Consider the following 16,883-nt stretch of genomic DNA (forward strand, 5'->3'; position numbering starts at 1 on the left):
TAATTGAAAAATAAAATTAAAAAAGTTAAAAGTAATAAAAAATATGCAACAGGGACCATTAAATAAACAAAACGATAACTTTATGTATTTATTTCTACATGTTGTTGAAGTGCAAAGGATGGTTATTGTTTATACCCAGTCAGCCGGCTCAGAGCTAAGGTGAGAAAGCTCTTGGGCTCTGGTGCTGGACAACCTGTGTCCTAATTCTCCTCTGCCACTTGCTGGCTCTGTGGCCTTGGGAAAGTCACTGAACCTTTTTAAGGCTTAGTCCCTTCTCACAGGTGGGGGATGGTAGGCACACCATTTCCACAGGGTTGTCATGAAGATTTGAAAGAGAGCCCAGAGGAGCTCTGTGAGATCTACAGGACTTGTTGATACAGGAGTAAGAGAGTGACACAGTGCTTCATGTTGACAAGCTGAGGGCCATAGGTTTTGTAGCAGGCTCCTTAGCCTAGTTCATTAAATAGCATTAGTGAAAGACAGGTGTGTTACATTGCCTAGGATCCTAGCGCTGTGCATATTCCTTCTCATCATGAGGGAAAAAGGAAATCCGACAGAAGTGAAGCTTAGGAAACTGCACTCAAGTTTCTAGTGCTTTCCTGGTGTCATTGTTAGCACTAAGCCAACAGCATACTTATGTATACCTGAAGCTAATGCAAAATAATAGAGTGTAAACTGAATAAAATATAAAGAGAAACCAGAAAAAATGAAAGACAAAATTAATCCCATTAAAAGCTGGAATTTACCAGGGAATATATGAAAAATCTATACTAAATAACTTGTTAACAACTGCATCAAAACATACAAGAATTTAACATAAAGAATAGGTAAATTGTGGGTTTCCCTTCTGGGAAATGTACAACTAGGGGGATCAGGAGAACAAAAAAATGGTATATAAAGCTTGTGTAGTGTTTTCTCTGAGAAATTAGTTAGAATATGGAATTTCTGTGCTTCCATCCTTGGTCTGTGAGAAACCTTGAATTGCATTTTTCCAGGTTGTTGTATATCCCAGAGTCACTGGTGAAAAAAAGCTTTTCTATGGGTTTTATTTTGAAACCATACTGAGTGTTAGCATGATGCATCATGTCCAGTCTTTAACACCGCCTCTTAGTAGGTGTGTGGTCTCAGGCAGCGTTCTTATCTGTAGAATACGAGTAGTAATAGAAAGGGTATTGTAAAGATTAAGTGATTTAATATCTATTAAAGAACAGTGAGCACATGGCCACTGCCACGTACATGTTAGCTATTGATGTTACCTACATAATCTGTACCTTAAAAAAAAAGCAAGTGGCTTTAAACATCCCTGGAAGGCATCCTTACCTCCAGGAAAAATCTAGACACTGAGAATTTGAAGTTCAGTGGTAAAAATTTTCTATCTTCTTGACTATATTAAATAAATAAGTAAACAAATACTAAAAGGATTTTTTTTTGGATTGAAGAAGGGAAAAAGAAAGGGAGAGGAAAGGAGGGAAGGAAGGAAGAAAGGGAGGAAGGGAGGGAGGGAGGGAGGGAGGAAAAGATTTCTTCAGGTACTCCCTAATCTGACTCTAGGTTTTGAAGTCAAACCAACTTTGTTTTGACACTGAGAGAACCTGAATTTTTCCTTTTCATCACTTAGTTAAATGGGACATGAAATTTATTTGTCAAAATACTCACTTCCATTTAAGGCTTGAGTTTTTCAGAATTATGTTTTGTTTTCAAACTGCTGTAATTTAATAATGATTTTGATTAAATTTATGTGGAGTCACAATCAGCTCATTTATCTTTTCATTTTGGTTTTCTAACTTCTCATCTTTTCCCCCCTAAAATCCTTACAAAAACAAACAAAAAATCCCTACTTACATCCCGTTTAACTAGATTATCCAGTTTGCACATTTTGGCTTGTCTTTAAGTATGTATTTCACCTGTCTCAGAGGCAGACAGACTTAGCTCTCCTATGTTCTTAGAACAACACTTGCTGTCATGGATTAAGCACTTTGCAGGTCTTTCTTTCCCTGTGTACATATACCAAAAGTTGGGAGTGAGGGAAAATTAAACATCCCTCACGTTAGCAAATCGCTCATATATGTGTCTGAATGCACACGTTTTTGATATTTAAAAAAAATAAAAAGGACTAGTGCTTAATGCTTTATCGTTATACTTTTGTTATTTTTATGCTGTGACTTTTTGTAGCTGTCTGATTTTAATACTGAATCCATCAATATCATTTTTTTTATCAGAGCCTTTTGTTTGTATACAGTGTGTATGTATATGGCATTTCTCTTTGTTTTGAGTTGTAATATATGACATACCCAGAATTAAACAATCAGAGGAAAAATAGACTGAATCACATTTTTATTGTTTTTTTTTCACTTTCAAAGTTAAATTATCTGTTTTTACAACATAAATTATTTTCTATCCAATGAAATAAAGCTGAGAAATCTGTATTTCAGAAATAACTTTGGTGGTAAACACCAATTTTGCTATGTATAAGTATATTTGTGAACTTGTTTTTTATTAACAACATTTATTAAGCTTGTAGAGCAGGTCAGCTTTACAATTCAGTAACAATTTGAAAATTTGGAGAGACTATCAAATAGAATAAATCCCAAGTTTATGTGTTATATTCTTCACCTCTAAATTAAGAAATGACTGTATATACCCAAATCTCAAATTAATGTTTCCTAGATTTTACCTTCTAAAATGTTAACCAAGGTTGTGATGTTCTCTTCTTAAAATGTTTTCATGTTTATCAAATTTTCTTTGGTTTAGTTCTTTTGGAGAAAAGGGTGGAGAAATGCTTTTTGACTACAAAGCAGCTAACCAACAGAATTATTAATTGTGGGTGTGCTGTATCCTTTTGTAGACGTCAATTTCTCATGTCTACTATATAAAATGAAGATGGCATTTCTTTTTATTTGATAGAAAGTCTTAGGTGCTTATAATTTCTCACAGCATTTGAAATATTTGAGTCATGCCAAGGATTAAATTTTGTTTGGAAAAGGAAACAATTGAGCTAAAATATAGGAGTGTTTTCAGTTGCAAATGAAACTATCCAACTTTAGAAGGATTGCTTCTGAAAAAAGTGAAGGATTAAATCTGCCACAAGTAGAACTGCAACTTGGGCTCTGGTGACATAAGCTGGTGTTAGCATTGGCAAGACAAAGAAACCAAACTTGACAAGAAGGAAGTGATACCAGGTCTTGAACAACTTATCTTATATATCAGACACATAGTCTTTTTCTTCAGTATTAGACAAATACACAGTCTTGTTCTATTGACTTATTTTTTCCTCACACTTATCATGGTTATTCAAAGATAAATTTTTTTTAAATCCTCTCTTCATTTGAGTTTTCTTCATGTCTTTAGTAGTAGATAAGTCTTGTCCTCAACCTATGCTATTTCTTACTTTTCCACATAGCTACTCTCTGCTCTCTGCTACAGTCAGTGCTACAGACTGCTCTCTGATTATATTAATTGACACAGATATATATGTGTTTGTGCATGTATAAGTAAATAGATAAATAAATATTGTAAGATAAAAAGGTCTGAGGACACTGAAAAGATGTGGTGGCATTAGAGCCTTTCGGCCTTATGTTCTGTGTTAGAGGTCGCAAGGCTGTTTTACTGATATGGGCTCATGTGGTCTGTCTTCAGTTTCAAATTTAAGAGATATTTTTGTCAGCAGTAGGGCTGTAAGTGTGTGTCCTTGGAAAAGGAGACATTTGAGTATCTAAAACTGAGGACTTGCTGTGAAGTCAAATAATTATCTAACGACTTTTGTTGAGATTGGCAGTAAAAGTACTGGTGAAAAATAGAGGTAGGGTCCTGGTGGCTGGAGGGCAGTGGTTGAGGAGAATGTAAGCTGTGGAACTTGTTACTAATGTGAGAATAATTTCTGTAAATAATAGTTATGTATTTTTTATAAAGCTAAATATTAGCAAAAGAACTTTTGAGTTGCTTATTAATCTTTATTGTACATTTATAGTTTATTCGTGTCTTTCCACATTATAAAAAATGCAGGTTCATGGAATTGTACGGAGGTCCAGTTCATTCAATACTGGCCGAATTGAGCATCTGTATAAGAACCCCCAGGCTCATATTGAGGGAAGTAAGTAATTTTCTTTTTCTAAAATTTCTATTACCTCCTCTATTATAAGGTATTTTTAAAGGTTCTTTCTCTTAAAGCCCATCAGTTGCAGTTATTTACACCTGAATTACCTCTATTGACTGCTATCTGTATACTTTGAAAACCCTTCATTGCTTGCTGCCCCTAGGTCACAGTGTCATCTTGGTTAGGCTGTTACAAGGATATTTATTCGTCAGGTTACCCCACTCTAGAGACCAAGAGTAGACATTGCCTTTGATCACCCGTCTTCTGGTGTTCCTGTCCCTTCATGTAAGATCATATTCATAGAGCACTCTTTTGCTTTTAAAATTTGGTCTAATTTAATTAAGTTAAGCAGTCTTTGTATATTAATTTAATTTTAAAAATAATTTGTGAAGACAGGTCCCAGACCAAATGACAATAAAAACTATATTTAATTGCTATATAGGTCATTGTCAATATTTATAGTTGTCTGTTACTTTTGTTAATGAAATTGCCTGTAGGTAGCTGTATAGTTTGCATAGTACAGTCACTGTGTTTTCTCATTGGATCTTTCCAGCAGCTCCTGAGGTTCTGAATGAGACTATTTTACAGGTGAGGAAATGGAGGCAGAGAGAGGTTGTGACTTTATCAAGGCCACACATCATGTAAAAGACAGAGTTGGGACTAGGATACAGAATTTTTTAACTTCCAAGTTTATCGTCCTTTGCTTACCCAGTTTTTCCAGACAGAAGGGATGATCCACTCAGCTTGTAAACTACTAGTGATTTTGTATTCACCTAAGATCCTGGAATATTTGAAAACTTGAGTTACTTGTGCAGACAGTGCTATCATAGGAAGATGACCTCGTCCATCCATAGTAAAGGCTTTTCATCTTAATATTTATGTCATTCATTACATACTCCTTAAAAGTTATTATCATTTTTGTGTAAAGTACAGAATGGTACTGCCACTGGATCTAGACATAAATTAATATTGTATAAAAATAATGAAAAGATGAAGTGAGCAAATCGTTCATATATATGTCATTGCCTAATGAAGTCAATGTAAGGATCTGCTTAGATTTAGATTAGAGGAAGGCTAGTTGTCCTTTAATCAGTTATGTCACTACTTCAGGCATTTCATGGATGGCTTTAGGATTGATGTTTATGAAGTACTTAAAAATCGCTAGATAAAAGTATCTGAACATAGTTATCTTCACTTTTATCAATGTGTAGATTTTCTTTATCTGAATCTTGCTCTTAGTTAACACACCTTAACACTACCTGGGAGCCATAAGATATGTTAATTGTATAATGTCTGTCATAATATTGTGATTGTTTTTTAAAAGTTCATCTGAGTTTTTATAAATCCTGTAGAGACATAAGCAACAAATGAGACTATCTTCCTACTACTTCAGTTTTTAAAAACTCTTCTGCTCCAGAGCCAGTCTGGATTTTAGACTTTCAGAATATGCATTTCAATTTTACTATTTTAAAAAACTGGTCTTACCTTGTTTTCTTTTATCTAATGCTATGTTTTTGAATCCTAAAGATATGAAATTGCACTATGGTGATCTCACTGATAGTACCTGCCTTGTGAAGATCATTAATGAAGTCAAGCCTACAGAGATCTACAACCTTGGAGCCCAGAGCCACGTCAAAGTAAGCCATTTTTATTATCATAGTTTCTCTGGCTGTGTTCCTGAGTTATTCTGAATTTTATTTTATTTTTCTGTTGTGTCTTAATACAGTAATACAATCATAGTCCTCAAATTTAATCATCAATATTAGTTTGGATATTAATGAATCCAAACAGAAATATTAATACATTTTTTAAAAAGTACATTCTCTGTTATCAAGCAATATAATAAAATCTTACTGCTATCATTAAAATAGCAGTATTCATTTATTTTGGGTTGCTCTTGTAGTTGTGAGTCCTACTTGGATGTATTTTCTGCCATTTCATATCACACTGTAAAGAAGTGTTTTTGAGGCTCCCAGTCAAGATGGAGGTGTAGGTAAACATGGCTCACCTCCCCACACACCACGGTAAAATTACAGCTAAACTGCAGAACAGCTTTCATTCAGAGCAGTCAGAAAATTGAGCTGTATGGAAGACTGACAACTATAGAATTAAAGAAACCACATTCATCCAGACAGTAGGAGAGGTGGAGATTGGACATGCAGAACGGGCTGGTCCCAAACCCATGTGTGGTGGATATAAAAGGGAGGGATAGCTTGGGAGCAAGGGATCCCAGCCCCACATCAGACCACCCAGTCCAGGGTTCCAATGCAAGGAAGTTAGGTCCCCATAACTTCAGGCTGTAAAAACCAGTGAGGGCTGGGTTGGCGGAAGAAACTGTGAGGTTCTCAGTCACCTTCTCTTGGAGGGCTCGGCACATGGACTTACTCAGACTCATTCCCTCTAAGCTCCAACACCAGGGCAGCACCTTGAAGGGCACCAGTTGCATACAGGGAGGAACTGAAGTGTCTGGCATCAGGGCAAGATTTGGGGTACAGCTTCTTCCCAGACAGAACTGTGGACAGTGGCCATTATTCCTTTTTTGAGCACGCACTTCCCACCCACTCCCCACTGCCACACAGAGCCTTAGTGGCAGCACCATACCTGAATTTACATCAGCTTGGCTCATACAGTTAGCCTCACCCTGACGATTTCCTACAGCTGTGCCCCAGCCAAATTATGGGCCCACTGAAGCTGATAACAGTGGCTTTTCTATATGAATGGCTGGGCTAGGCTCAGGCTTCAGACCTTCCTAAATCTGCTCAAACAAGCAACACCTGAGCCCAGCCCACCTTCTTCTCTCTGAGTGGCCCCAGGCCTGGCACTAACAGCAGCCATCTGCAAATCACTTTATAGCTTACATCAAGGGGGAGTCCCAGACAGAACACAGGTGGTGGCTGACCTTGGCCTATACCACCTGGGAAACTCTAGAGCCTGCACACCTAGTTGACTGTAACAGACCACATCAGAGCACCAGCACCCAACCATCTCCACAAGCTACGGAGGGAGGTGGTTGCTGGCCAGTGGTCACAACCAGTTCTGATAGCAGTCAAGACTTAACTACAAGAGGAGGGAATACTCAGCCCACATGAAGGGCGCACCTTGAGTACCCATCTTGGGGGATAGGGGAAGCTGTCCTACTGGACCCTACAAGACACCTACTATATAGGCCACATTCCCAAGACACGGAGTCAAAGCAGTTATACTTAATACATAGAAACAAACCCAGGGAGGCTGCCAGAATGAGGAGACAAAGAAACATGGCCCAAATGAAAGAACAGAACAAAACTCTAGAAAAAGAACTAAACGAAATGGAGGTAAACAATCTTATCAGATGCATAGTTCAAAACACTGATAATAAGGATGCTCAAGGAACTCAGTAGGTACTTCAACAGCATAAAAATTATCCAATCAGAAATGAAGGAGACATTAAGTGAAATAAAGAACAGTTTACAGAGAATCAACAGAAGAGTAGATAAAGCCAAGAATCAAATCAATGATTTAGAACACAAGGAAGAAAAAGACATCCAGTCATAGAGCAGGAAGAAAAAAGAATCTAAAAAATCGAGGATAGTGTAAGGAGCCTCTGGGACAACTTAAAGTGTTCCAATATTCACGTAAATAGGGGTGCCAGAATGAAAAGAGAACGAACAAAAAATTGGAAAACATTTGAAAAAATAATGAAAGAAAACTTCTCCAATTTGGTGAAGGAAATAGCCCTACAAGCCCAGGGAGCACAGAGAGTCCCAAACAAGTTGGACACAAAGAGGACCACACCAAGACACATCATAATTAAAATTCCAAAGGTTAGAGATAAAGAGAGAATCTTAAAAGCAGCAAGAGAAAAGCAGGTAATTACCTACTAAGGAATTAAGACTATCATCTGATTTCTCAAAAGAAACTTGCAGACTAGAAGGGACTGGCAAGAAGTATTCAAAGTGATGAAAAGCAAGGACCTACTACCTAGATTACTCGATCCAGCAAAGCTATCATTTAGAATTGGTGGGCAGATAAAGTGCTTCCCAGAGAAGATAAAGGTAAAGGAGTTCATCATCACCAAATGATTATTATATGAATGTTAATGTCACTTATTGAAGAATAAGATCCAAACTATGAACATTAAAATGGCAGTAAATACATAACTATCAACAATTGAATCTAAAAAAAAACTAAGCAAACAAGCAGAACAGAAACAGAATCACAGATATAGAGAATGTTGGAATGGTGGCTAGTTAGGAGGGCGTTCTGGGGAAATGGGGGGAAAGCTGAAGGGATTGAGAAGGACAAATTGGTAACTACACAATAGGGGTATTAAGAGCAAATACAGGGAAATGGAGTTGCCAAAGAACTTGTATGCATGATCCGTGGACATGAACAAAGGAAGTGATCACTGGAGGGAGTGGTGGGTACTGGGTGGAGGGGGACAAATGGGGAAAAAGGAGGGAGTGGGGGAAGCTGAGTAGAAGGGGGCAAATGGGGAAAAACTGCCACAACTGTAATAGCATAGTCAATAAAATTAAAAAGAAAAGAAGTGTTTTGTTAAAATGTAATTCAATGAGCACTGGATGGTGTGGCTCTGTGGATTGAGCCCTGACCTGCGAACCAAAGGGTCACTGGTTCAGTTCTCAGTCAGGGCACATGCCTGGGTTTCTGGCCAGGTCCCCAGGAGGGGACATACAAGAGGCAACCACACACTGATGTTTCTCTCTCTCTCTTCTCTCCCTCCCTTCCCCTCTTTCTAAAAATGAATAAATAAAATCTTTTAAAAAATGTAATTCAATGAAACTTATATTTTAATATTAGCTTTTGGTATCAGTTATATCACTGAGAAAAATGATATTCGTGAGTCTCAATAATACGTTAAAATTAATGGAATTAACTTCTTCAATTATAAGTAGTAAAAATCATTGCAAGAAAAACTTTTTAACTCCTTATCTCTTCAGTATGATACAGCTAATGTTGATTTCTTTCCCTTTATTTTGATTCTCTGGTAGTCTATCTACTGTTCTTTAGGGTTTTTTGTTTGTTTGTTTGTTTTTAAATTCTGGAATAAGTTGTAGTAAACCTGAGAAGCCCATCCCTAGGGTCCTAACAGTTGGTTAAATTCAAGTTTCTGTTGCTGAATTCTAGTGCTTACTTTGGTGAGTGAAATCTGAAGCCAGGGGTGATATTACATCTATTTAGATCATTATTCAATCAAGGTAGTTAGTGGAGCTTTGAAATAAAAGCAAATGTACTCTGAAATAGTACATAAAATCTATAAGTATTTTTTGCTGTGTGATGAATGTATTCAGCAATATTATTTTAGAAGGTATTGAAGGTGATTTGTTATTTATTTGCTATTTCTGCATATCCCAACTTTGGGCAGAATGGAAGCTACGTGCCTGTTTTCTATCTCTGATATTTTAAGGTAGAAATTATAGGTTGGATCAAATGAAAGCAGATATAGAACATAGAGAAACATAATTATAAGCCAAGTTTTGTAATTGATATCTGATTTAAAAATTGAGTTTAAATCTTAAAATTGTTCTCTGAAATATTAACCTTGAAAGATGGCTACATATCAATCAATAAAAACATCTCTTGTCTGTGATGTCTCAGAAAAAAAATTAACTCCTTTCTTAATCTTTGATGATTCTGTTCTTTATCCAAGTTTAAGCTTTGAGCTGTGAAAGATATCAAGGTTAGAGAAGAGCTTTTTTCCTAAATGATTCTAAATGTATTTTCCAATTTTGAAAGGGAATCATGCGCACCATACCTTGAGAAATTATCACCTCTCTGTTCTATAGAGAAGTAGCGACTCTTTATCACTCCAGGAATGAAGACTTTATTTACCCCTAACTGAAGCAATCAATCCATCTTCCACATTAGAATTTATCTGTCTACTTTACCTTCCTGACCAACCATGAGAGTATCTTCCAGACAAAACAGAGTGTTTTGGAATGAATGCGCTACTGTTTAATTTCCTTAAGATTAAGAAGTTTCCTCTGGGATTGTAGATAGTTTATCTCCTCTAAAAGCTATAAACTGGCATGGTGTGAGATGCAGGAAATTTTATAAAGATTTATTTATAGAAGGCCTTCCCTCTACTAAAACGTTTTTGTAGTTCAAAAAGCCTGATATACTTTCCTTACCTTGAAGTGAGCCTAATAGTATCTGGTTCCCTTCTAGGGTAGTTGTACTTTTAGAATAGAAAGCATAGGAGGTTGAGTTGATTGCTTCTAAGTTGCTATGTATGTGAAGTTATCCATTTTTATTGTGTTTTCACCTGCTCCCAATGGCTGGTTAATTGGCAGAAATGATAGTTAGTTGGATATTAATAAGGTAGTTTACCCCTTCAACAAATACTTGCATGCATGGTAGAGTGGAGGACACAAAAATATGTAAAACCCACTTCTGTTGTGAGGATTTCAACTTTCATAGGCGTGGTGGGTGGCAAGTGACAGAGGCTGCTACTAATATTTGGGTCTTCAGAGAAGGCTGAAAGAGAACTTCAGTTTGAGGGAATTATGCATGTTGTTGAGGAGGTTTTGTAAGGACATTTATGGACAAAGTTAGTATGAACTCGTAGTTAAAATGGATGTAAAAATATAAGGCCAAGAATCAGGAGTGAAAAAACTTGGGACATGCTTGCAATGTCATGAGTATTGTAGGTTAGCTGAGTAAAAAGTTTGTTGAAGAGAAATGTGAGGTAAGGCTAGGTAGGAAGTTGGGCAGCTTCCACATGTTTTTGAACAGGGGAAAAATAGACTCAGATGAGTTTTATAGATAAGGGTCTTGAGGTAGAACCTCAGAAGAAGTCGGAAACTATTCAGATGAAGATGGTGGCATTAGAATTGGGAACGATGAGGATGAAACAGGATGCCTGGTAGAGCTGACCCCTTGCTGGCAAGATATGGGGAGCCAGAGAAGAGGGCAAGTGATACTTCAGTGCCCATGGAGCCATGAACTCGAGGAGGAGCTGTTGTAATCAGGTAGAGGAAATGAGAAGTTCCCTCTTGGATACATTCCATTGGCAGTACTGGAAGGCCATTCAGGTGAAGCAGGTCATGAGGTAGTTTAAAATATTTTGTAAAGTTTGAAAGAGATATAGGGTACAGAGATGTAAATTCGCCTCTGGGAGTTCCAGAGATCCCAAGGCAGCAGCTAGAAAAAGAGTAGAAGACTGAAGATTGAACCTTGGGGACATCCATGTATTCATACTGTGGAAGGAGCAAGAATAATCACTAATAACAAGAAGTAGGAGATGGAGAGGCAGGGTGGTAGAATTGTGTCATAGTGGGAAAAAAAAACTAAGGCCATTTCAAGCAGTAGTGGGACCAGCAGTGCAAGATAGTGCAGGTGAGGCTAGGAGAATGAGGACCACTTGGCAGTTAGGGTAGAGTTGATTTGTGACTTTAAAAAAGATCATTTTAGTGATATGATAGAAGAGTTAGCCAGAGTGCAGAAGGTTTAGAAAGTAAGGGGTTATGAGGGAAATGGAAATTGAGTGGAGTCTTTTTTAGAAATATCCTGGTATAAGTAAGAGAGAATATGATAAAGATTAGTTCCCCAGAGTTCTTGATTCATTAGGTATAGAGTGGGGTCTGAGAATTTCCATTTCAAAGACATGTCCAGGTGATACTGCTCATTGTCTGGGGACTTCACTTTGAGAACTACTGATTAATATTCTGGGTTTCTTGGTGTATCCATATGTAATACAGGGCTGGGGAAAAGTAGGTGTATAGTTTTAACACAAATAAATAAATAATACACTAATTAATAAGTAATAATACAAGAATAAACTCTGTGTTTTGTGTAATCACAATTATAGACCTACTTTTTGCCCCACCCTATATGTGCCTTAATGCATTCTTCTTAGGCCTTCTTCATTTAATGTATTATCTTTGGAATCTAACATGGTAAAGCCCTATTCCCTGCCAGTTAATGACTATGTGAGCTTTTAAAGCCTAAAACCATACCCTAACAATTAGCAATGACAAGAATGGAAAGAACCTAAGGACAGTCCAATTAACTGGCATGTTTATACGAAAATTCTTCACATTTCAGAAATCTTTTTCTAAGCTGTGTGTAGTCCGTGAGAATAAATACTTCTTGGGTACTCCCAGTATTTTAGGAGAACAATATGACTACAAGCCACTGTCAGAATGTCCTTTAAAAGCTCATGGTCTGTGCCACTATTTCTCCTGTGATCTAATGTCAGATTGATTCTTAGTCATGGAGAGAGTGGGTGTGGGGCAGGGGCTCGCATGATGGCAGGGGGTGATGACAGACTGCCGGGCTGCTCTGGAGACATTGCTGTGTTCCGCTAAAACTCGTAAGCTCTGTGCATTGAGCTTCGGTTGTCTGCCTGTTCTCCTAGCAGCTTGTTAGTAATTAGGATGGAAAATACATATTTTGTTCCTTATAATTAATTTCTGTATATTGATCAGCTTTATAGGATTTATTGCATTCATGGACAATAGTTTTAAACAAAAGTTCATTCTGACAGTGGAATACTTGGGATAAGTTTAAATAAAATACATTATTATTATATTTGGTTTGGAACTCTTCTGAAAGAAGGTTCTAATATTAGCACATTTTGTATTTAATTTTGAATCCATGACTTCTAGACTGGGCATTGTTTGTTTTGGCTTCTTTTTGCACAGAATAAAGTCTTCTATCACTCTCACTTCCCATTAATTTGATGTGGACTATGGTATGCCTAAAGTAAGGAAAATAAAATAATAGGAAGTTGGCCTGGTTTCCTGTAGGAAACCAGTGAAGATGAAATTGGTTCTTGGAATAAACCCACAGCAGTCTGGGAAATACTGACTGAAGACATTTTTCTGAATCATAAACAGAAAAATTATGACTCATGAAGTGTAGGTCATTGAGAGGCTGATTTGATCTTATGTGGGAGAAAGTGACAGATGACTGAAATGCACTAGTTATTAAAAGTAGTTAAACCTAGCATCATGACATCATTCAAGTAGGAACAAATTATCCAATGTATAATTTTGCCCATTTTGAAGGTGAACCTGCTTTATTTTATTGTATTGTATTGTTTTGTATTGTATTGTATTTTTACTGTGTAAATAATAGTGTTTTTTAAAATTAATTTCTGTCTTAAATTTCTTACCTGTTCAACATTCTTTACTGTCATGTTTTTGATTTTTCTACCATTCCTCGCAACTGCTTTGATAATCTTATATCACTTTTGAAGTCACAGTATTGGACTAGATCTTTCTCCAGTAGATGTAGCTCAGTATTACTCCTTTTCATCTGCAATGTCATGTTGGAATTGCCTTTATTTTTTTCAGAGAACTAAATTATGCAGTCATGAAATGTTAAGAGTCAAAAGGAACTTTAGGAAGAATTTAATATAGTTTTCCTTTTATAAATGAAGTTGCCTGCTCAGAGTCACACATCTGGTTACTGGCCAATTCAGGCCTGGTATGCAGATCCTAATATTCTACAGTTTGTTTGAAAGACCATCCAAGAAAATGATTATCTTTACTAGTAATAATTACTAGGAATAATTCTAATGTAAAATATCTTAACTTCCTTTCTTTACATATCTAAGTTCCTTCTTAAGCTTATTTTTTCCTCTTGTGTCTTTAATAGAGAGAGTAAGAAATTTTGAGTAGGATTTTAAAACTCCTTTTTGCTGTTGAAGAGCATAATATTGAATCTTCCTTTAAGTTTCTCTTATTCAAATTGAATTAATTACATACTTTTCTTTCATTTTATAACTCTTTGATATCTGTGTTGTTTTCCTTTTCAGTTCTATATAAATTATCTGTTTAATTTTGTTTCATGACATAGGAGGCATAAGTCCCCAGGTGGAAAATTGGGGCATGGCTGAGTGAGGGGGAGCAAGACTTTCTATTCTAGTTGTGTGGGACCAGTTAGCAGACTCTGAACATGGAAGCATGAAGGAATGAATCTAAATTGTCTGTATTGTGGCACTTCCAGCCCAGAAGGCTAGGCAAGAAGCAGAGTTGATTGTGAGCCAAGTAACTAGTGTAATGGCTAGGCAAAATTAGAATTAGGGAGAGATGAGACAGAAAAGCCAATCCAGGGAATGAGGCTGGGAATAAAAACATGCATGGGAATTAAAGAGTGGTCCCTGGGAGGGGGCCTGAGCAATTTTAACCTTAGTTAAAATATTGTCATCTCCAGTGGCTTTTTTCCTGGCTGGTCCTGAGAGTTGAAATTTATAGCTGGAGCACTAATCCCATATTTATCTCCAGGAAGCCTAAACCCTCTTGTGGCTGCTCTAATTGAGGGGAGGGGGGTGCGTGACTAAATGTATTGGGAGAATTGCTTATAGTGAGGAAGAGCAGGTGCCTAGGTTGAACATCTGGTTAGTGCCTGAATAACCTAGTTGTAGAACAAAATAAAATTGCAACACAATGTGGCCCTTTACTCTGTAATTATAGCAAAGGTAGGAGTGGCCTATTAAAAACCCAGAGCAGACAGCAGAGAGGACTGTTCTTCTGTGTCCTTGCTCTTCTCTTATTTATTTTGTATCCCAGGAAATCTGACAGAGAGGTGTGAATAGAGAAGGAAAATGAGGACTGGGCAGGGGGCATAGTATTGTTGTTACAAAGGAAACTGTCAGAACATCCTTAAATTTGGGATATACTCTTGCCCTGAATCCCACACAGTTTCTTGTTTGAGTTCATTCCATCAGGTTGTGTGAGTACAGCTATCTTCCTATCCACTCTGGTTGCTACCATTTTACCAGGGTTTGATGCACAAATAGGCTCACAGACCACTGCAATGAGTGTTAGATGACTGTAATGGGGCAGAAGGGAGGTAGGTTTTCATGAGGCATTGTAATATAGGCAAGAGTTTTCAAATTCAGGGTACACTCCAGAATTTCCAGGACACATTCTAAAATTTCAGACCCAGGTCCACCCCATAACCTGGGCTTGGTGTTTTACCTGACTTCAGATCTTGGCCATGCCACTTGCTAGCTGTGTGACTTTGGCAGAGTGCTCAGCTTTTCTAAGCTTCTATTTTCTCATCTGTAAAATGAGCACCCATCCTCCTTAGGTTGTGGATCCTAGGGGCCTTTGCAATTGCTTTTGATGGTAATACTCTTTCCTAGCTATCTCCCTGCCTCATTCCCTTAATTTTTCCCAATTTTTACTTAAATGTCAGCTTCTCAGCAAGGCTGTCCTGACCGTGCTATTTACAACAATAACTCTTCTGGGAGTGGCTGCACTGTTAGTCCATCCTGAGGAGGGAGTAAAGAAGGCCAGCAATAAATGTAGTATGAGCTAGGGCAGAGGGGGACAGTAAAGCAAATTGGCTATTCTACTGCTTCCCCCACCCCAATCCCTATGTTCTCTCTGCTCATAATTTAGGCTAACATGAGGAAATTTTCCAGAGAAGTGAATGCACTAAGGTAATACAGTGAATCAACATGCTACTTTTGCCTGAAGTGGAGGCTTGCCCTTTGCAGCAGCTGCTGCTGTTTGAAATTTTATGCAAGAATATTTCCTCATTCATATGCTTGTAGTTCCTGCCACTGATTCTTAATTTGTTATGACATAAAGGAGAAAATAGTGTTTTGGAGCGTTGGTTCTTTATTAAATGGGCCATAGAATTCTGAGGTGAAAGAGATCTTGGCGATGAGCCAGCTCAAGCCCTTATTTCACAAAGTGCTGCCTGGAACTTTCATTTGATGAGCAGCAGAGCCTGCTATCTAGGCTGGAACCCAGATCTGACGCCACTTGGTTTTCTTGTCATTCTACTAATCTCAGAAGACTGAGGGGCAGTATGTCACTGAGCTCTGAGGGGAAGATAACACAAGACTCTGATGTTTGAGGTTTTACCTCTCTTGTCCATTCCTGCTACTTATTATAGTGAGGTAAAGTTTTGATGCAGTAGGTTTAAATTAAAAACATTGGTTTTTCCTTGCTGGAGGAAACTGGTTATAATTAATACCATATGAGAAGTGTTTGCATAGCTAGGAAGATCCCCAAATACAACAATGCAAGGTGTAATGTTAACATGTTAGTGATAAAATTTGTATATAGGGAAATAGAAATGTACCGTATTAACTCGTCAGGAATAATCAAAATCTTTTTGGTTAGTATCCTAACCAAAACTGCAAAAATAAAAAGAACTATTCAGTTCAATGCAATAGAAAATTTTTATACTGAGTGCCTATACTGTCCTGGTGTGTAAGTTTGCCTAAAAGCTATGGGAGGCAAATAATTGCTACTTATGTAATCAGAAGAATCAATAACTTAATAACCAGATTGAGTAATTTGTTCTTATTTATATACTTAGTTTTTAAAAAGAAATTGCCAAGACAGTTACATGACTATCTTGTGGGGGCAATTTGTTTTAAGATTTAAAAATAAATATTTTCCCCTGGCCAGGTGACTCACTCAGTTGGTTGTAGCATCATCCCAGTAACATCAAGTTTGTGTGAATAACCTAGCCCTGGTCAGGGCTCATACAAGAATCAACCACTGAGTGGAACAGCAGATCTCCATCTCTCCCCCCTCCCCTTCTTCCTTTCCCTCCCTTCCTCTCTCTCAAATCAATAAATTAAAAATTTAAAAATAGGTAAATATTTTTAAAACATTACAAATACATTTTTGTCCACATATTAGTATACACACATTTTAACTTCATGTTGGGTCTCTAAAGATAACTTATTTTGCTTAATAGATACATAGCCTTATGTATTTTATAAGGTTTAAAATTCTTATATCTTCATAGTTAATTTCCTATATATCCTCAGAGCAACATAAAATCACTCTAATTCATAGCAAATTATTAAACTTGA

At 37.1% G+C, this 16,883-nt stretch overlaps 1 protein-coding gene across 1 annotated transcript in view; it reads left to right on the forward strand.

Moving 5' to 3' along the window:
* The window catches only part of GMDS (GDP-mannose 4,6-dehydratase), a 675,882-nt gene that overhangs the window by 137,947 nt on the left and 521,052 nt on the right, over nucleotides 1-16,883 (forward strand). The window contains exons 3-4 of the mRNA XM_054591986.1: nucleotides 4,003-4,090; nucleotides 5,621-5,730. Of these exons, the coding sequence (XP_054447961.1) occupies nucleotides 4,003-4,090; nucleotides 5,621-5,730 (198 nt within the window). The remainder of the gene's footprint in view (nucleotides 1-4,002; nucleotides 4,091-5,620; nucleotides 5,731-16,883) is intronic.

The sequence above is a fragment of the Pteronotus mesoamericanus genome, unplaced genomic scaffold (assembly GCF_021234165.1).
Source record: "Pteronotus mesoamericanus isolate MK-2021 breed Mesoamerican mustached bat unplaced genomic scaffold, CSHL_Meso_final scaffold_31, whole genome shotgun sequence".
Lineage (NCBI taxonomy): Eukaryota > Metazoa > Chordata > Mammalia > Chiroptera > Mormoopidae > Pteronotus > Pteronotus mesoamericanus.